Here is a 20,499-nt window from a genome sequence, read left to right on the forward strand (position 1 = left end):
CTAAGTTAGAAGAACCCTTTATTGTGTGCTCGTAGATGCTCATAGACTCGGAAAAACTCCGTAAGTTACTACTGTATGCTCTACCTAAATCCCAGGTACATCTCGCCATCGAGAGTGATTCCGGTCTGATGGTCCGTCCGCCCGTGACTTGTTCATCTGATGGTGTGGCTGGAAATGCTCCACCATCTCCGCCTGGTGATGCACCGCGTGAACCTAAATCACTGGCATCTTCATTGAAATAAATACGGAGTGCTTTGCTTGCATGAACGGCCCTCTTGATCCTCATTCGTAATCGAGTCCCCTCCGCTGGCTGCCGCGGCTGACCACGCAGGTTGGCCTTTGGCGGAGGAAAAGGAAGGATTCAGGTAAGAGCTGAAGCCATCATACCACGGAAACAAAAAAGAAAGAAAGCAGAGTCGATACTCAAAGCACTCTGCGGGAGCTCTCTCTGCTCTATCTCAAACATTACGACCCTCCGATTTCGGCTGACCCCCCTTGGTCTTGGTGTTCGTAGACACATTTCGCAAAGAATGCCGCGCTCGCTCAACACGCACTTCCCCACGGCGGTGGACAATGACGACGATAGCGATGACTTCCATAACATTCCCCGCCACCGAGCGGCCATGTCCGCGTCGACCTCGCCGACCGGCGAACGGCGCCCGCTGCGCCAGAACTCGGAGCGGGACAGCCTGTTGAGGTCTGATTCCTTCCGACATCGAACCTACGGCATCCTGTCCGACCACCGGCCAGACACGTTCTTCAGACACAACTCGACGAGCGGGTCCGTGCGGCGGTCACGGTATCACAGCCGCATGAACTCGCAGGCGGGACGCATCGGGTCCGGCGCGCGCACACCGGCAGAACACGCAGCGGACAGCGGCAAGGATCAGAGAGTGGGGTCGGAGTTCTTGGACCAGCGGCTGTGGTACGACCAGTTCACCTCGATCGACTGGGTGCACGACAGCATCAAGGATGCGATCCGACTGCGGGAGCTGCGGCGCCGCAAGGACATCCGCGGCCGGATGCTGGCCATGTTTGACAGCGCGCAGGGCTGGATCCTTGCCGCCGTGATTGGCTGTATCACGGCTGCCGTGGCCTACTGCGTCGACGTGTCCGAGGGAGCCATGTTCGATATCAAGGTTGGATTTTGCACCGCCAAACCCTTTTCCAGCCGGAAGGTCTGCTGTAGCGGCGAGCATACCTGCGACCGATGGAAAACCTGGTCCCAGCTGCTGGGGGTGTCCGAGACCGGCAACGAGTCGGTCGACTACGTGTTTTACATCCTATGGTGCGTCGTGCTGTCGATGGCGGCGTGTGCTGTTACGTTGCTCTCACGGACGGTGGTGCCGTCGACCGTCTCGCTGTCGACGCTAGACGAGAATCTGGCGGCGGATCCGGGAAACGGGAACGTCAGCCCCAACGGCCACTGCGGCCCCCCACGGAGCCGGCCCGCCATGGTCTACTACTCGGCCGCGGGCAGCGGTGTCGCGGAAGTCAAGGTCATTCTCAGCGGCTTCGTGTTGCACGGCTACCTCGGGTTAAAGACGCTGCTCCTCAAGACCTGTGCCTTGATCTTCGCCGTGACCTCCGGCCTGAGCTTGGGCAAGGAGGGCCCGTATGTCCATATTGGAACCTGCGTCGGGAACATTTGCAGTCGCCTCTTTGCCAAATACCGCACCAACGACGCGAAGAAGCGCGAGGTCTTGAGCGCGAGTGCGTCAAGTGGTGTCGCTGTTGCGTTCGGCGCGCCGATCGGCGGTGTGCTCTTTGGGTTGGAGGAAGTGAGGTGCGTTTCATCCCCAGCATTCTTACTGGACCTTGCTGATCATCGTAGCTACTATTTTCCTCCTAAAACATTGTTTAGGACCTTCTTCTGCTGCATCGTAAGTCAATTCAATCCAATCCACTGGGGGGGGTGACTGCTAACGTCGCAGGCCGCTGCCCTCTCGCTGAAATTCCTGAACCCCTACGGCACCGGCAAGATTGTGCCCTTTGAGGTTCGATATGTGTCGGATTGGGAGATTTTTGAACTGGCCTTGTTTGCCCTACTTGGTGTTCTCGGAGGACTGGCAGGAGCTCTCTTCATCAAAGCAACGGGCATCTGGGCTCGGTCATTCCGGCGCATTCCGGTCATCAAAAAGTGGCCGATGCTAGAGGTGGCACTGGTGGCGGTGGTGACGGGGATCCTCAGCTACTGGAACCGATACACGAAGCTGGCCGTCACGGAGCTCCTGTTTGAACTCACGACACCGTGCGATGACACTGGAGTTTTCAACACGGACCTCTGCCCGCAGAAGGAGGAGATCCTCAGCGTCGTCAAGTACTTGTTCATTGCGTTTGTGGTGAAGGCGCTTTTGACCACCATCACCTTTGGCCTCAAGGTGCCCGCCGGTATCTACATTCCGTCCATGGTTGTTGGAGGTCTGATGGGTCGGATTGTCGGCCATATCGCGCAGTACTTTACAGTGATGTACCCGGACTTCTTCCTCTTTGCAAGCTGTCCGTCGGTCCCCGGGACCGAGGCGTGCGTGACGCCAGGCGTGTACGCCATGGTTGCAGCCGGCGCCACGATGTGCGGTGTAACGCGACTGACGGTGACCCTGGCGGTGATTTGCTTTGAACTCACCGGGAGTCTCAACCACGTGCTACCGTTTTCCATTGCCATCCTGTGCGCAAAATGGACGGCCGACGCGGTCGAACCTCGAAGTATTTACGTAAGTCCCATCCTTCCATTCACATCCGACGTCCCTTTTCTAACCAAACTAGGACCTCCTCACCGACATGAACGACTACCCCTTCCTCGACAACAAAGCGCATGTCCTCCGCGACACGGAGCTCGGCGACCTTGTTCCGCCTGTGCGCAAGCACCGCCTCATCGACATCTCCAAGTCGCCGCTGGTGCCGGCGCGGGAGCTGCGCGAGAAGTTGAACTACTTGCTGATGGCGGGCGAGCTGGACAGCGGGCTGCCAATTGTGCGTAACGGGATCCTGGTAGGTTTGATCGCAGCACCGGACCTCGAGTACGCGTTGGATAAGCTCGAAGATGAGGATATGGAGCTGTGCATGATGGCCTCGGGGCCGTATGCGAGCGAGATACATGACAGCGACGATGAGGAGGAGGGGCGGACGGTGCATGATTTCACCATGTATATTGATCCGGTAGGTCTATCCGCTCTGCTGGGCTCGTTGCTTCTGCTGATGATGAGTTCTAGGCACCGATTGCGCTTGACGTGCACTCCCCCATCGACCTCGTGTATCAATGCTTCATGAAACTTGGACTGAGGCACGTGTGCGTGCTGTCGAACGGGAAGTTTGTTGGCCTCGTCCATAAGAAGTTGTTTGTCAAGTTCATGAAGGAGAGTCATCAACATTGAGTAGATAGGCAGTCGGCTTGTTCGTATTTGGGATTTGTTTATGTTTTCTTTTTTTTTTTTTTTTCTTTGCTGTGTTGCATGTGCAGGCGTTTGTTGGTGTGGCTGTCTTCCTTTTTTGTTTTACACACAAGATACCTTGTATCTATGGAATGATATACAGACGATTTTATTTTCATGTTGGTCCTTCCGAAGAAGACACCATCTCATACCCGACAACCTTCAGCTCAATATTCCCTTCTCGGCGCCACCCAGGCTCCACGCTCTCCCCGGCCCAAGACGAAACCGTCTCCGGCCCGACCTCCCGCCATCGCCTGGGATCCGACAACTCCTCAAGTGTGAGTGGGAAAACCGTATCACACTCAAACGGCCTTTGACCCCCATCCCCACCATCAGAGCCAACTGTACGAACGCACGTCATCAAAATCCTTGTTTGAGGCCTCCCCAACCTCAACGCAGAAGCATACACCTCCGCGCCCCCAATGACAAAAACCTCCCCAACACCACTACCACCCTCGTCGCGATCACGCGCGTCGAGCTTTGCCAGGGCATCTTCCAGCCCCGACGCAACGAGCACATCCCTTTGATCCTCGCTCTCACCGCGGGACGCGCTTTCCGCCTTCCGCGCCGAAAGCTCCTTCTCAATCTCCCCCATTAGCCCGAGACCGTGATCGGAACGGGTCAAAACAACGTTGATCCTTTTATTCAATGGCCGGATTCGTGGAGGAAGCGAGAGATACGTCTTGCGACCCATGATAATTGCATTGGTTGTTCGTCTCACGGCATGTTCGGGGCCAGGTGGTGGGGAGCGTTGGCGACTAGTTACTCGGGCGAAAAAATTCATGTCCCATTTTATCCGCGGCCAGGGGAGGGTGCCATTGAGCCCGATGCCGAGGGGGGTTTGATTTGGTTTGTGAAGAGGGGGGGTAAGGATAGGCTTCGGGGTTGCGGCGACGATGAGGGTTAGGGGTCGAGCAGAGGGTGGTGGCATGGTTGGAGGGCCAAACCTGTTGGGGTCGGAGGGCATGGCGGCCCTTTTGTTCTCTCCTTTCTTTCCTGTGTTTCGGGTGGTTGTGAACTGAACAACTACTAAGTTACTTCCTGAAGGTGAAGAGGCTCTCTGGGAGGGAAAGATGTCTACCTATCCAGTTTTAGTAGTTTATTCCTCATTAGGTTGTACAATTAAGCGTAATCTGCCAGCCGGGACGACTTCACTCGAAAGCAGGTATAAAGTGTATGAAGTATGCTGGAATTCAAGGACAGACTCCGCACCACGATGCTGTGCTGAAAGAGAATAAAGTAGCCATCCCGGATTGGAACCCTCTAACCTTCAGTATCCAATGGAAACCAACCCAATGGGCCCATTATGAACACCCCAACGCCAGATCCCATAGCATCAAGAAACCATCGCCACAGTCGCAACACCCAAAGCGCAATCCAGACCAGATTATGATTCCTTTCTCAATCCTCTGATAACTCCTTCATCACGACCCCCTTCACCTTCTGGACATTCTCTTCCAATTCCTTGTTCCGCTGCCGATCACGCTCGTTCTCACCCAGCGTATCCAGTTTCTCAAACAGCCATGCTTCTTTCATCGAGCGGGTAAGTGAGAGAATATCCTCTGCGGCGCGGATCTTTTTTCCTCCAGAAATCCATTAGCTGGGTCAGGACTTGTCCCACTCTGGTAGGGATGGAATTCATACCAACGCCCCCGTTTCGACATTCAAGTTATACGCCTCAACAGCAGTCTGTGTGTGATCGACGTGATCGAACTGTGTGAATTGGGCGCCGTTAGCCGCGATGGCGCATGTAGTTTAATTGGGGTCGGCGTACTCGTGTCGGCGCGATGATGTTTTCGAAGCGTTGGAGGAGTTGGCTGATGTTGTTGTTGATGCGGCCTGGATAGGAGAAGAAATAAAGAATTAAAACTAGTCAGTCCTCTGGGAGGGTGAGCTCGACGTACTGTGCAGCGCTCTGCTTGTGAGTTGGGAGTCCATTGTAAGAGGGCTGTCTGGTGACAATGTTGGACGAGGAGGGATTGATAAGATCAAGAAGGCAATATTTTCCTGATAAGTAGCGGGCGGTGAAGAAGGCGGTGAATCGTATAGCGCTACGGACTTGAACAGAACATGGGCGCCTTTTGACTCGAGGATCAGATAAGAGTCCATATGAGGGTGAAATGTTGAGTAACTATTTCCTAAGGTCTGGGTACAACAAACGCCACGAGTATTCCATCCCTGTATGATCATCGCACATACTTCGACATGAACCGTTTATGAAAGTCCGATCGAAGCAGGTCCTGCACTGGTCAGCATCGCCCTATGCGCCGTATGAAGAGAGCTTCGTACATTGACAAACTCCTTGGGCTTCTTCTGCTCCGTCCCCCGTGCCTGGTTCTTGAAAACCACGTCGTCGTCCCAGCGGCGCTTGACGGTAAAGTCCTGCGGGTTGAGCAGCGGGTTGCCTCGTGCAATCTCGTACTCGCGTTGTTCTTGCTCCTTGGCTGCTCGTTCTCGTTCCTGCTTCCGTTAGCATTATGGCCTGACTTCAATACAGTCTCCTGACACACCTCTCTTTGTTTCTGCTCTTGTCGCTCTCGTTTGATCTTCTCGAGCTCTCGCATGAGCTCCGCCTCTTCGTCATCGTCGTCACTGTCGCAGTCAGACCAGATCATGGAGTTGCAAATCAAGGAACATACCTGTCCTCTTCACTACTTTCGCTCTCTGACCCTACTGAGTCGGCATCTATGTCCCGCGTTTCTTCTAATATTCGTCTTCGTTTCGCCTCCATATCTTCTTCTTCTTCCTCCTCTAGACCACCTTCCAGTTGTCGCTTTGACGGTGGAGAAGGTTCGGCGGGCGTTTCCTGCTTCTGACCGTTCTTCTTCGCAAAGTGCGCCGCCTCCGCGGCCAGCAGCTCCGCGCGGAGGTCACGCTTGGCGGCCTCTTCCTGAGTTCCTTGTCCCGGCTGTCGTGTCTTCAGAAACATGTGTGCCGGGAGTAATCGTTGATGGTAGGCTGGGCCGCGAAGGGCCTCTCTGCCGCGGGCCTGTTATCGGTCAGTTATGACGCTTGTCGCGACTTCGGGGCGAGGGGCAGTACAGGATCGAAGGTAGGCCTGTGGGCTGCGATTTGTTAGCGCTGTCGATATGCATCGATAGAAATCACCTACCTGTAGTCATCTTGACCTAGAAGAACCAGACTCTGAGAAGTTGATGTTGTTGATCTTCAAAGCTGTTGCAGCGCCTCAGGCAAGCTCCGATCCCTGTCTTATGTAATCCAGGCCAAGGTGCACATGATTGGCCAACACGCCGCATACAAACAGCATCTTCAGACGGCAGACAAAGAGTATCCCATGCCACAGCCGGGACCGGTGTGGTCTCTGTAATTGCCTCCGCCATGTCCAAGGAAAATCCTCTCGCTGTCCCAGAGCGAGAATTCATTCTCGAGGCGCTACAGCAGAATATACGGCTAGACGGCCGTCGAGCAGACGACATCCGCCCGCTCGATATTTCCTTTGGAGAAGAATATGGACATGTCAAGGTCCGGCTGGGGCAGACGAGGTTTGTGACCGTGAATTCTCAGTCGCATGCAATTGCTGACCAAACTTCTGTTAGTTTGGTCGTGCGCATCTCCGCTGAGGTGCGCAAGCCGCGCGACGACCGCCCGTCTGACGGCATTTTTCAGATCATCATAGAACTAACCGCCATGGCCTCCCCTGCATGGGAAAATCTACGGTGAGCATACGTTCTTGTGCGCATTCACGCAAAAGCTGATGTCGCCAGATCCAACGATCTCGAAATGTATGTTTCGCGTATCGTTGACCGCGTCGTTCGACACTCGAATGCGCTTGACACCGAGTCTCTGTGTATCTTGAAAGGAAAAAGCTGCTGGGGCATTCGGGCGGACGTGCACGTCACCAACTACGACGGCAACATCATCGATGCCGCCTGCATCGGCGTCATGGCCGGTCTTTTGCACTTCCGCCGGCCAGACATCGAGGTCAAGGAGGGGCAGGTCACGGTCTTTGGACTCGACGAGCGGGTCCCCGTACCGCTGACCATCACCCACAGGCCATTGGCCGTTACATTCCATATCTTCCATGAAGGACGAGTCATGATCGTCGATGCGATGCGCAAGGAGGAACTGGCATCGGAGGGACACTTGATAATTGCCCTTAACAATACCGGTGAGACTTGCGCTTTATACAAGTCGGCAGGGAACCCGGTCAGTGCCATTGAAGTCGTTAATAAAACCGCCCTGGCGCTGCAAAAGATTAAGGAGATCAATGCGGCCATTGACAAAGCGCTGCAGGCGGATCTCAACAAGCGCGCAAAGCGAGACCGCGGGGCTGAGGCTGCCGCTGAGAATGATCGGTGAGATGGCTACGGTATGGAATTCACTGAATTCGATCCGACCAAAGCCCATACACAGCGCGCATTTCTCGCGTTAGGAGACGGGGCCGCAGACAGGGCCGCACCGGCCACATTGTGCCCCGAGTTCATACTCCATAGCAGGCCGCCGGAGAGTGACGGTCCGGTTTCCCAAGCGCCTTCGCATCCAGACGGCCAACGATATCGGCTGTCGAGTCTAAATAGTGTATATTTACGAGTTTAATAAAACACATGTAAGAACGATCAATAAATAAAGATCAGTCCTGAGCCTCTCTGTCTTCGGTACGGAGTAGGTGGTCACTGTGGAGCGTTGAGCAACGTAACTGGGTGGCTGAGCGTTTCTGCCTGAGGCAGCAAAAGTCCCCAGAAGGGAAAGGCCAATCGATCAATCAAGATACCATCGAAGGTCTCTAAACAACCTCAGCTGAAGGCGCCAAAGGGGACAGAACGAGGACGAGAAACTACACGAATGTCTCTTGTCTCTCCTTTCCGTCGCTGGAGATCGAAAACCCGAGACGTCAACGGTATTCTCGACCATCGCAACCATCCGTCCGTCTCAATGCGTCAGGGGCCACACTTGTGATTGTCATCGCCCTGTTACAAACTCCGCGCAGCACTTGAGTAGCTACCCATGTCCAGCGGGAGGCCTCCAGGGAGTCATCCAGCTGTTGGCAGCGATGATGATCTGCTGCAACTCGACGACCGCAGTCAGCCAGTGTACAGCTCTGGCCGCCCGCCGCCGGTAAGCGACGACCAACTGCTCTACCGGTACAACATCGACGACTCCGACCAGCCACGCGCGTCCGTGTCTTACGATGACTTTGTCGGCGGTGGTGGTCGCCATAGCCAGTCCGGCGCGACTGTTCAGGACCATGCGGCGGACGGCAACAGTCCGTATTTGGGCGGGCCAGCCCACCGAACATATTCACAGACCTCCGGTTTAGAGAACTACCAGCGGTATTCCGATGTGGATGATTACGACGATGAGCACACGCACGGTTACTACGGTCGCGACTATGATGACCCCGCCATGTCGGGGCGAATACGCGCGGCCAAGGAACGAAACAGCATCCTGTCGCTGGGCGGAGGATGGGTGGGCAAGGCCAAAAACATGCTGGGAATGGGGCCCGATTATTCAGAAATGGACCTTCCACTGACGGAAACGGGGGCGCGCTCACAAGGGATGGACGGACAAGAGCGGGATGAGAGCAGCTCCGAGCAGGCAACAAGGAAAAGGGGATCGGCGTTCAAGTTTGGCCGGAGAAAGGTCGACCCGTCAACACTGGGTCCGAGGGTTGTGTTTCTGAACAACGCCCCGGCCAATGCCGCGAACAAATACGTCGACAACCACATCTCCACCGCCAAGTACAACGTCATTACCTTCATCCCCAAGTTTCTCTACGAACAGTTCTCTAAATACGCCAACATGTTTTTCCTCTTCACCGCCGCCTTGCAACAGATTCCCAACATCTCTCCGACAAATCAGTTTACCACCATCGTGCCCTTGTGTATTGTGCTGCTGGTCTCAGCCATCAAGGAGCTCATCGAAGACTACAAGCGGAGAATGTCGGACCGGTCGTTGAACTATTCCCGTGCGCGGGTCCTCAAAGGTTCAACGTTCCAAGAGACAAGATGGCTGGATGTTGCAGTGGGCGATATCGTCCGCGTAGAGTCGGAGGAGCCCTTCCCCGCGGATCTGGTATTGCTGGCCAGCTCGGAACCCGAGGGCCTCTGCTACATCGAAACAGCGAATTTGGACGGTGAAACCAACTTGAAAGTCAAGCAAGCTCTTCCAGAGACGTCTCATCTTGTCAATCCGAGCGACCTGGCCCGGTTGAGCGGCCGGCTTCGCTCGGAGCAGCCAAACAGCAGCTTATACACGTACGAAGCCACGCTGACGATGCATGCAGGAGGCGGCGAGAAAGAGCTCCCGCTGACTCCAGACCAATTGCTACTCCGTGGCGCGACCCTCCGCAACACGCCGTGGATCCACGGCATCGTTGTTTTCACGGGCCATGAGACGAAGCTGATGCGGAACGCCACGGCGACCCCGATCAAGAGAACGGCGGTAGAGCGTTCCGTCAACGTTCAAATTCTGATGCTGGTCAGTGTGCTCATTGCGCTCAGCGTGATTACCTCCGTCGGAGACCTCATTGTGCGGAAAACGGCTGCCGAGAAGTTGCAGTACCTGTACTATAACGGCTACGAGGGGGTAAAGACGTTCTTCATGGATATTGCGACCAATTGGGTTCTGTTCTCCAACTTGGTTCCGATCTCTCTTTTCGTGACGATTGAGATCGTAAAATACTTCCAGGCCTTCTTGATCAACTCGGATCTCGACATGTACTATGACAAGACAGACACCCCGGCGACCTGCAGGACCTCGTCCCTGGTCGAGGAACTGGGTCAGATTGAATACATCTTCTCGGACAAAACGGGGACTCTGACCTGTAACATGATGGAGTTTCGGCAATGTTCCATCGGTGGTATCCAGTATGCGGGCGAGGTTCCTGAAGACCGCCGTATGCCGGCGGAAGAGGGCGGCATCCTCGATTTCAAACAGCTCGAGGAGAACCGCCATAACCATCCGACTAAGGAAGCCATCCACCATTTCCTGACCATGTTGGCCACATGTCACACAGTCATCCCCGAACGGAAAGATGATGATCCGAACAAGATCAAGTACCAGGCCTCGTCGCCCGACGAAGGAGCCCTGGTTGAAGGTGCCGTGACATTGGGATACAAGTTCACCAACCGCAAGCCGCGCTCCGTCCAGATTGTGGTTGACGGACAGGAGCTCGAGTACGAGCTGTTGGCGGTTTGTGAGTTTAACTCGTCCAGAAAGCGAATGTCCACCATCTACCGATGCCCGGATGGCAAGGTGCGCATCTATTGCAAAGGGGCCGACACCGTCATTCTGGAGCGTCTTCATCCGGACAACCCGACCGTGGAAGCAACTCTCCAGCACCTGGAGGAGTACGCGTCGGAAGGCTTGCGGACGCTGTGTCTGGCCATGCGGGAGATTCCCGAAGACGAGTTCCAGCAGTGGATGCAGATCCACGAGAAGGCTGCCACAACCATCAGCGGCAATCGCCAAGAGGAGCTTGACAAGGCGTCGGAACTGATTGAGAAGGACTTTTATCTTCTTGGGGCCACGGCTATCGAGGATCGTCTCCAGGACGGCGTCCCTGACACGATCCACACCCTGCAACAGGCCGGAATCAAAGTCTGGGTGTTGACTGGCGATCGACAAGAGACGGCCATCAACATTGGCATGTCGTGCAAACTCATCTCTGAAGACATGACCCTGTTGATTGTCAATGAGGAGTCAGCGCAGGCGACAAGAGAGAATCTGTCGAAGAAACTCCAGGCGGTTCAAAGTCAAGCGATGAGTGGCGGCGATTCGGAGCCGATGGCGCTGATCATTGACGGCAAGTCTCTGACGTACGCTCTCGAAAAAGACATGGAGAAACTGTTTTTGGATCTGGCCGTCCAGTGTAAGGCGGTGGTGTGCTGGTAAGTACTGAGCCTGATCCGTATCATTTTGACACTGTGCTGAAAACGTGAGATAGCCGTGTGTCGCCGCTACAGAAAGCTCTGGTGGTCAAGCTGGTCAAGCGTCACCTGAAATCTCTGCTGCTCGCCATTGGCGACGGGGCCAACGATGTGTCCATGATCCAAGCCGCCCATGTGGGCGTGGGCATCAGCGGAGTGGAAGGTCTTCAGGCCGCCCGCGCTGCTGACGTGTCGATCGCCCAGTTCCGATACCTACGCAAACTCCTGCTTGTCCACGGCGCTTGGTCGTATCAACGCATCAGCCGGGTCATTCTGTTCTCGTTCTACAAGAACATTGCGCTCAACATGACTCAATTTTGGGTAGGTTCTGTCGATCTGTTGAAACGATCGTGGCTAACGGGCGACCAAGTTCGCTTTCCAAAACTCGTTCTCTGGGCAGGTCATCTACGAATCCTGGACACTCTCGTTCTACAACGTCATCTTCACGGTGTTCCCGCCGTTCGTCTTGGGCATCGTTGAACAGTTTGTCTCGGCTCGACTACTGGATCGATACCCACAGCTCTACCAGCTGGGCCAGAAAGGGGTGTTTTTCAAGATCACCAGCTTCTGGTCGTGGATCCTCAACGGGTTCTATCACTCGTTGCTGGCGTATGTAGTTAGCGAGCTGCTGTTCTACGACGACGTCAAGCGGGATGACGGCAAGGCCGTGGGCCACTGGGTGTGGGGCACGTGTCTGTACACGGCCGTGCTTGTCACAGTCCTGGGCAAGGCGTCCTTGGTCGTCAACACGTGGACCAAGTACCACGTCCTGGCGATCCCTGGCTCGCTGTTGATCTGGTTCATCTTCCTGCCCGCGTACGGGTACGCGGCGCCGGCGATTGGCTTTTCCCAGGAATACACGGGCTTGATCCCGGTCATTTTCACCCTGCCGCAGTTCTACCTCATGGCAATCATCTTGCCCGCGATCTGCCTCGTGCGCGACTTTGCGTGGAAGTACATCAAGCGCATGTACCTGCCTCAGCCCTACCATCACGTGCAGGAAATCCAAAAGTACAACATCCAGGACTACCGTCCGCGGATGGAGCAGTTCCAGAAGGCGATCCGCAAGGTGCGCCAGGTGCAGCGCATGCGGAAGCAGCGTGGGTACGCGTTCAGTCAGGCCGACGAAGGGGGGCAGCAGATGCGGATCGTCAATGCCTACGACACAACAAGACGACGTGGGCGGTATGGCGAGATGGCCAGTTCACGATTAGTATCATGATGTTATTTTTCTTTCGTCTTTGCGTTTCTCTGTTTGGAGATATCCTTGTTTTTTTTTTATTCTTCGAGCTCGCGTTTTTTGTGCTTTTACTTCGTTTCTTGTCTTTATAGTTTGTCATATGCTTTTTTTTTTGTCTTGATGTCAAAATAGCCTGGACATACACTTGCGGTTTGAAATCTGGAGTTCTCGTCTCTGTGGCGTTGCCATATTTGAATGAATGATGGGCTGCTTCTCTCTGATGCTTTCCCTCCTGCCCTTGAAACGACCGAAATAAGTTGAAAGGGTAATACGGGGCCAACCCATCCAGCTCCCCGACCCCCAAAGCCCTAACATCGGTATGCTCCAAGACGGCAAACTGAGTAAAAAAGATTCGAGCTTTACAGCGCCGATCGAGTGGTGAATCGAGTGTATCTATTCTTCCAGTGACTCGTTACAGTATTTAGCTATCCATTATCTTATCTGGTCACATGACTCTTATCAAGATAAGATAAGATGAGAGATTCGGAACAAAAAATCGCCCGATGCTGAACGTTGTTGCTTATTTATTGCCGTAACTAATGACGTGCATACCCGCATCTGGAGTTGGATCTTGGCCCCTCCCCGCCACGGGGGCATCTTCTTGGAATTGCCTCGACTTTTTTTTTGTTTGTCAATTGGATATAAATATGGTCTCAACCTATGGCGATAAGCATGATCACACAGTCGAAATTCGTCAATGATCAAGCTAACTACCGATAGCGCGCGAATCATTTCCTCGGTGACCCGGGATGGATTGATGGTACTACTACATTCTACGACTGAGAGCATCATGCTGGCTACGAGGAAATGAGAGAGACATGAGACCATGAATTTTTTTTTCAAGTACATAATTTCCGTCCTCAGATTGTATATTTTTTATTTTTTCTTTCGCTGTACAAAAGGAAACTTGAACTCGAGATTTGAAATGACATCTCCCGCATCATCATCATCATCGAGCACCACCGCCAGCAACAGCAGTCACCCCAGCGACAACAAAGACGACAATGACAACGAAAACAGCATTCATCCTTCTTCATCCTCATCTCCATGGGCAGATTATCCCTCGATCTTCGTCCTCCCAACGCACCTGACTCTCGATGAACTACATGATATCGAAGACACGCTGATCGAGCGCGGCGCGCCGCTGACATACGACGCCGGCGAGGCGCGCATCTTCGTGGGTGCCATTGGTCAGCGGAAGCGTGCGGCGTTGGAGTTGAGGTCGAGGGGATTGTGGACGGAAGAAATAGGAGTAGCCGCGGCGTCCTCGTCGGAAAGGAAGAAGAAGGGGGATGAGAATAGTAATAATGAGGGTCCTACGCAGCCGGCAAAGAAGCGGCAACGGCTGGAAAGTCCCCGTCCGCGGCCGATAGTGCCGACGGGTTCTGTCAAGGTTGTTCGGCTGGAGTGGTTCCAACGGTGGAGGGATGATGACGGGATGGTTCCGCCGCCGCTGGATGCGTTTCTGGTGTATCACGGGCAGGTGGTGTCGAGGCCCGGGGGTGCTGCTGCTGCTACTACTCCTAGCGATGATCGATCCGAGAATAAGATCCTGGAGCGAGCGATGAAGGACGCAGCAGAGTCGGCTCCCGTGGGTGGCTCCTTGCAATCATCATACCGGGGCCGACGTCTCGGCGCGCAGCATCGCGACTTTACCCAACGTGCCAGCCCGCGCCCGAGGCTGTACCGAGAGTCGACGTCCGAGCATGACGAGCCCGAGTCGTCGCTGCCGCCAGCGCCGGACTGGGTGCGCGAGAATCGGGTGTATGCCTGCACGCGGTCCGCACCGCTTCACCCGCCCAACGAGCGGTTCATCGAGCAACTGGTCAAGATCCGCCGGATACGGGAGCTGACGCTGGACGAGATCGGGGTGCGGGCGTACAGCACGTCGATCGCGGCGCTTGCCGCGTATCCGTACGAGCTCCGCAGTCCGCGCGAGGTATTGCGCCTGCCGGGGTGCGACACCAAGATCGCGAACCTGTTCGTCGAGTTCAAGAACAGCGCGACGGGCACGCTTGCCGCCGCTGACGCGCTGGACACGGACCCGGTGCTGCGCACGCTCAACACCTTCTCCAACATCTGGGGCGTCGGCGCACGGACCGCGCAGGAGTTCTACCACCAGCACCACTGGCGCGACCTCGACGACGTGGTCGAGCATGGCTGGGACCGGCTGTCGCGCGTGCAGCAGATCGGCGTCAAGTACTACGACGAGTTCCAGCGCGGGGTGCCGCGGGCCGAAGCCGCGGCCATCGCGGACACGGTCCTTCGGCATGCACATCGCGTCCGGCCCGACGCGGACCCGGAGGGAGCGCCGGACCCATCCCACGGTGGCATCGAGTGCATCCTCGTCGGCGGATACCGCCGCGGCAAGGAAGTCTGCGGCGACATCGACCTCATACTGACCCACCGCGACGAGCGCGTCACCAAGAACCTCGTCGTCGACGTGGTCGCTAGCCTCGAGGAGGAAGGCTGGATCACGCATACCCTGTCCCTGCACATGACCATGTCCAGGCCGGGAACAGACCACGCTCCCATAAAGGTGCGCAACGGCGGGCGAGCACCGCTCGTTCGACACGCTGGACAAGGCAGTTCCAGCGCGGGGTGCCGCGGGCCGAAGCCGCGGCCATCGCGGACACGGTCCTTCGGCATGCACATCGCGTCCGGCCCGACGCGGACCCGGAGGGAGCGCCGGACCCATCCCACGGTGGCATCGAGTGCATCCTCGTCGGCGGATACCGCCGCGGCAAGGAAGTCTGCGGCGACATCGACCTCATACTGACCCACCGCGACGAGCGCGTCACCAAGAACCTCGTCGTCGACGTGGTCGCTAGCCTCGAGGAGGAAGGCTGGATCACGCATACCCTGTCCCTGCACATGACCATGTCCAGCCGGGAACAGACCACGCTCCCATATCGGGGAGAAACGGCGGGCGAGCACCGCTCGTTCGACACGCTGGACAAGGCACTGGTTGTCTGGCAGGATCCTCATTTCGATCCTGGCCCGAAGGGGAAAAGAACATGGAGAAGAAGAAGAATCCCAACCCCCACCGGCGCGTCGACATCATCATCTCCCCCCTGGCGCACCGTCGGCTGCGCGGTGCTCGGCTGGTCCGGTGATACCACGTTTGAGCGAGATCTGCGCCGGCATGCGAAGAAGGTGCATGGGTGGAAGTTCGACTCGAGCGGGGTCCGCGAGCGGACGTCTGGCGGGAAGATTATTGATTTGGAAAGAGGAGGGAAGACGTGGGAGGAAAGGGAGAGGATGGTCATGGAGGGGTTGGGGGTGGGATGGAGGCCGGCGACGGAGAGGTGTACTCGATGATTATTATTTCCTGGATCTAAATCTTTGATCGTTGAAGGAATTTCATGGTTAATCATACAAGAATCCTTCATCTCGTCCATGGATCGTCCTCACCCCTTCTCCTTCTCCTCCTCCTCTCAACCTCCATTCTCCATGGCCAATAAAACGTCATCCCCAGTATCAATCCGATGCTCGCAAAGGCAAACACCGCCACGCCAGCGACACCCGAGTATCTAGTAGTTTCTCCCACAAGATCGACTATGCCGACGACGATGGCCATGATTGCAGCGAGACCAGTTAGGATGATCGCCGGGTAGAGGAACGCCAACGGATCGCGAGCAAAGCGCTCTTTTTCCTCACACCGTTGGAGAACTTTTGTTTCCGCACAAGGTTTTCTCACCGGGTGGATGTACCGGACGAGTAAGAGGAAGCTGTTTGCGGTGTAGGTGAGGCACATGGTGCCTTTGAGGAAGCCGTTAATTTGATCTGACCAAAAAAAAAAAAAAAAAAAAAAAAAGGAGTAAGAATGAGCCTACCCGTCAAGAAGAACAGAGAAAACCGAAACTCCTCGATCCTGGCGGTCGTCCCGTGCACTGACAAAACACCCAGGAGTACAACCTCGACCAACATGCTGAGCCGCAGGCCGAACAGCGCGCCGAATGGGAACATTTTCCATGGCCTGTATAGAAATAGAAAAGCTCGACTCAGTTTCTGATTGTGTCATAGAAAAGCAGCAAGACATCCTACCGATCGATGGATGGAAGGCAGCGCTTCATCATCATCTTGAACTGAATCCCTTTACCGTCCAACTCCCATGCTGCTTCCACGAACGGGCTCATTCTCAGCACCCGACGGACTTGCCGGATGAGCTTGTGCAAGCGATAGACATGCATGGCACTGAGGACAAGGAGAGCCGCAAGGGAGACCGATTTGCCGACGACTCCCGTGATGGTGGTGTGGGAATAATCATCGACGACGAGGTGGAACTTGGCTGCCAGTATGACGACCGTGAGGAGGACGATGCTTGGAATCGATATTAGTTAGTGGTATGTAAAAATACCGAGCAAAGTCCAGGAATCAAAGTCCCGTACCTTAAATGGCCCGTCAGGAAATATAACCCGACAGTATACCTCTGACCTCCCGCAGCCACCTGTCTGATCATCACGTCAACGGCCTGTACGTTTTAAAATCGTGGTTAATGACTATTCCCCCTGACATAACAGTGCAGTGTTATGTACCAATACTTGATCTGCTTCCAGCGCGTGTCTCAGCCCAAGCGAGTAGGATATCACTACCGTTGGCAGCAGCAGCGATCTGCACGGAATCAGCTTGCGATGCTTCTCGTCTCATTGTAGATGGGCCTTCTTACGGAGAGCTCTGCAGTCATTGATTCAGTGTCCAGGTTAACAACCGAGAGAGAATAAGATAGTACCACATACCCTCAGCACGAATCCCATTACCATCCACACAAACCCATTCAATAGCACGATAAGTTCGTTGGTCCAAGGGACCCAAACCGGGGCATCATTCAAGGAAGGATTTATCTTCTGAAATCGAGTCTGATAGTCTGCAAGGATGGCAACACAAACATCCTTTATCCTGATCGACTGTTCTTGATCCCGGGGCTCGACGTCTGATTCTGATGCCGCTTCCGTGGTATCATTGATGGGAGACAGACGGTAGTATGAAACATCCATCTTGGTGTTCGATCGGTGTCATGTCCAGGACTCTCTGGGACATACGAAGAGAACTGGATCAAGCAAGAAGCATACAAACAAAAGATGACGGCGTGGAAGTTTGGATCTAACACAGTGAATACATTCCGAGCTGAACGCTGGAAGCAGATTACCAGTACTATGCAGCATGATAGTAATGCATGCAAGACAACAAGTAGTCATCAAGAGACGGAATCTAACGACTGTATATTCATGCCAATAACTCCAAAAACTATCCAACTTCTCGATAAAATGATTGATTTTACGAATGCTAGACATCACAAACGAGAAGAAAGCAACATGGGACCGGAACAGAAAAAGAAGATAACTACCTATGCCGGCAGTAATAGATCTTTCCCAATGCAGAAATATACAGATAACTAACAAATCCGTCAATACCAGAGTTGGCTAGACTAACCCTTATCAATGCTCTCCATCGGCCCTCTTATCTTATCGATTGCTTGCCGACTTATCACTTGCCCAAGGGAAAGCGTGGCTGCACAAATGGCTCCAGTGTGTCGTTTCATGGTTGTGATATGGGTAGCGGAGCGGAACGGGACGGAGCGGAGTGGAGAGTGTGTCCTGATGCAGGAATTTAGATAGTAGTAACTTACCGTCCATGTGAACTAACTAGTAGTAATTACTAACTTTCCATCCAGTTGAACCAAACGTCACTTATCGACACCATCAACTCCAGAGCACCCCAATCGAATCTCATCATGATGGTGTGGTGCTCAAGCATCAGGCCGGGAACCTCTCTACTAAAAGGATAGTATTGCAAATGTTGTATTGGATGATGGACGGTTGCACCAGAGATTCATATGCTATGTGGGTGTGCAAAACAGTTGCATGATAGACAAGGCAGGACAAGAAGGATTTCTACGAAGCAGTTCTTACCAAGCTTGGCTGAAGCCAAGGTCAAGCCATGTGTGAGAAGACATCAACTAGAGATGAGACCCTACATTAATTCATAACTAGGAAACTAAAGGTGAATCATCACAAAGCGAGATCATAATGTACTAGGTGCAGAAAATTAAGCACTCCTGTGAGACTCGACATGGTCCGTTTGTAGAGCCGCGACTTTCTCCGACTGAACCTCACCAGCCTCAAGCTTCCGAGAGCGATGGTACTCAACCTTGGTGTTCCAAGGCTTGACCTTGAAGGTGAAGATGTCTTCGACCTCCTCAAGGGTCTTGCCGGCGGTCTCGGGGAAGCAGAAGAAGACGTGGACGGTCATGGCGAAGCAGAAGACGCCAAACAGCACGTAGGTCTTCCACTTGATGTTCTCAAAGGCGGGCGGCACAAAGTAGGACAGCGAGAAGTTGAAGATCCAGTTGGAGGCGGTGGTGACGGCGACGGCCTTACCACGCAGCCGCAGCGGGAAGAGCTCGGGAGGGTAGATCCACGAGACGGGGCCCCAGGTTGGTGCGAAGGAGGCGACGAAGAGGTAGGTGCAGGCAATGACACCACGAGCGGCGGACTGGTTGTCGCTCAGATCCCAGGACTGCTCGGGCACGTTGTGCAGACCACCCGGCGGGGCGGGCTTGCCGTACTGACGCATGATACCGGCGTTGGCGAACATGAAGGTCATCATGAGGGTGGAGCCGATCAGCAGCGGCCAGCGACGACCCCAGCGGTCGACGTAGATCAGGGCGAAGATGGTCATGAAGACGTTGATGACGTATTGGATGGAGGAGGCGATCAGGTTGGTGTCGCCGGACAGGCCCGCCATGCCGAACACGTAGGTGATGTAAAGCATCATGACGTTCATGCCGGTCAGCTGCGACCAGATCTGCGTGAACATGCCGACGTGCGTGCGGTAGATCATGTTGGGCTTGAACAGCTCCCAGAAGCTGGCGTCGGCGTTCTGGCGTTCAAACTCGACCATATCGCGGATTTCCTGCAGCTCTGTCTGGACGAAGGGGGCAGAGTGGTCACCCTTGGCGTGGACAAGCGCCAGCACGTCATGCGCCTCCTCCCATCGGTCCTTCTTGGCCAGCCAACGCGGAGACTCGGGGACGAAGAACAGGGCGAAGAAGAGCAGGATAGCGGGCACGGCCTGCACGGCCCACGGGATACGCCAGGCGGAGGTACCCTCGACGTAGCTCGAGCCGTAGGAGATGTAGAACATGATCATGATCTGCGATCGTCAGAACGTTGACCTTGGTTTTTCTTTCTCGCCAGAGATGGAGGACTTACACCCCAGGTAATGGCCCACTGCTGGGCACCGACGACTCGGCCTCGCTTCGACGGCTGAGCCAGCTCCGATACGTAGACGGGCACCTGCGCACTGCAGATGCCGACGGAGAAGCCGTTGATGAAACGGCCAACGACCAGCTGGCCGATGCTGTAGGAAGCCGCAGTGATCAAACTGCCGATGCACCAGATGACGGCACCGATCTGGATTGCGCGACGACGGCCAAAGAGATCGGTGATGAAACCGGACACCAACGCGCCGACGAAGGAACCGCCGGGCATGGAGGCGGAGATGCCGCCCTGCGTGGACGAGGTTGGACCGGCGCAGTTGCCATCCACCACGCCGCCCTGGTTGAAGAAGCACTTGTACTGCTGGGTGCCCAGACTTGGGGGAAGTTAGCAAAGTGGACAACGCAATTCGTGGCCATCGGGGGGGGGTCCAAGACGTACATGGCCGACATCGAAGCAATGTCGAAACCAAACAGGGCACCGCCGATGACGGCGATGGTGGTGATGTAGTAGATATTCCCGATCACGTACATGGTGCCGAGTTGGAGTGCGTTTCCCAGCTCAGACTCTAAGGGGGGGACGGGCCGAGTGGGAGTGGGAGAGGGAGGACGGTTTTATTTTTTGAGGGCTGTACTTTTTTTTTTTTTTTCTTCTCTATGATTCAAATTACCTGCCCAGTACGGGGTTTTTCTTTTGTTTTTTTGTATAATTAACTATTT

The 20,499-nt window shown here is 54.8% G+C and overlaps 8 protein-coding genes across 8 annotated transcripts; 3 read left to right on the forward strand and 5 right to left on the reverse strand.

Annotated features, from left to right (window-relative positions):
* Positions 1-530: 530 nt before the first annotated feature.
* On the forward strand, positions 531-3,374 carry VTN31DRAFT_308 (uncharacterized protein; the record flags this gene model as incomplete). Its single annotated transcript, XM_069403319.1, has 5 exons — positions 531-1,786; positions 1,835-1,883; positions 1,935-2,714; positions 2,767-3,159; positions 3,213-3,374. The coding sequence occupies 5 exons, from the start codon at positions 531-533 to the stop codon at positions 3,372-3,374; spliced, it is 2,640 nt and encodes an 879-aa protein (XP_069263164.1).
* A 172-nt stretch (positions 3,375-3,546) lies between these two features.
* On the reverse strand, positions 3,547-4,398 carry VTN31DRAFT_309 (uncharacterized protein; the record flags this gene model as incomplete). The annotated part of the gene is made up of 1 exon (XM_069403330.1): positions 3,547-4,398. One exon carries the CDS (start codon positions 4,396-4,398, stop codon positions 3,547-3,549), a length of 852 nt encoding a protein of 283 aa, XP_069263165.1.
* Positions 4,399-4,832: 434 nt separating this feature from the next.
* On the reverse strand, positions 4,833-5,540 carry VTN31DRAFT_310 (uncharacterized protein; the record flags this gene model as incomplete). Its single annotated transcript, XM_069403342.1, has 4 exons — positions 4,833-5,006; positions 5,076-5,144; positions 5,206-5,270; positions 5,336-5,540. The coding sequence occupies 4 exons, from the start codon at positions 5,538-5,540 to the stop codon at positions 4,833-4,835; spliced, it is 513 nt and encodes a 170-aa protein (XP_069263166.1).
* A 77-nt stretch (positions 5,541-5,617) lies between these two features.
* VTN31DRAFT_311 (uncharacterized protein) lies at positions 5,618-6,553 on the reverse strand (the record flags this gene model as incomplete). The annotated part of the gene is made up of 6 exons (XM_069403353.1): positions 5,618-5,671; positions 5,721-5,891; positions 5,942-6,023; positions 6,071-6,420; positions 6,474-6,496; positions 6,544-6,553. 6 exons carry the CDS (start codon positions 6,551-6,553, stop codon positions 5,618-5,620), a joined length of 690 nt encoding a protein of 229 aa, XP_069263167.1.
* Positions 6,554-6,770: 217 nt separating this feature from the next.
* Positions 6,771-7,751, forward strand: VTN31DRAFT_312 (uncharacterized protein; the record flags this gene model as incomplete). Its single annotated transcript, XM_069403364.1, has 3 exons — positions 6,771-6,934; positions 6,989-7,108; positions 7,157-7,751. The coding sequence occupies 3 exons, from the start codon at positions 6,771-6,773 to the stop codon at positions 7,749-7,751; spliced, it is 879 nt and encodes a 292-aa protein (XP_069263168.1).
* Positions 7,752-8,396: 645 nt separating this feature from the next.
* On the forward strand, positions 8,397-12,542 carry VTN31DRAFT_313 (uncharacterized protein; the record flags this gene model as incomplete). Its single annotated transcript, XM_069403375.1, has 3 exons — positions 8,397-11,281; positions 11,338-11,641; positions 11,691-12,542. 3 exons carry the CDS (start codon positions 8,397-8,399, stop codon positions 12,540-12,542), a joined length of 4,041 nt encoding a protein of 1,346 aa, XP_069263169.1.
* A 3,406-nt stretch (positions 12,543-15,948) lies between these two features.
* On the reverse strand, positions 15,949-17,022 carry VTN31DRAFT_314 (uncharacterized protein; the record flags this gene model as incomplete). The annotated part of the gene is made up of 4 exons (XM_069403386.1): positions 15,949-16,322; positions 16,397-16,539; positions 16,608-16,883; positions 16,952-17,022. 4 exons carry the CDS (start codon positions 17,020-17,022, stop codon positions 15,949-15,951), a joined length of 864 nt encoding a protein of 287 aa, XP_069263170.1.
* A 1,586-nt stretch (positions 17,023-18,608) lies between these two features.
* On the reverse strand, positions 18,609-20,313 carry VTN31DRAFT_315 (uncharacterized protein; the record flags this gene model as incomplete). Its single annotated transcript, XM_069403397.1, has 3 exons — positions 18,609-19,715; positions 19,775-20,156; positions 20,222-20,313. 3 exons carry the CDS (start codon positions 20,311-20,313, stop codon positions 18,609-18,611), a joined length of 1,581 nt encoding a protein of 526 aa, XP_069263171.1.
* Positions 20,314-20,499: the final 186 nt, after the last annotated feature.

This window comes from Thermomyces dupontii (genome assembly GCF_041956625.1).
Source record: "Thermomyces dupontii strain NRRL 2155 unplaced genomic scaffold VTN31scaffold_1, whole genome shotgun sequence".
Classification (NCBI taxonomy): Eukaryota; Fungi; Ascomycota; class Eurotiomycetes; order Eurotiales; family Trichocomaceae; genus Thermomyces; species Thermomyces dupontii.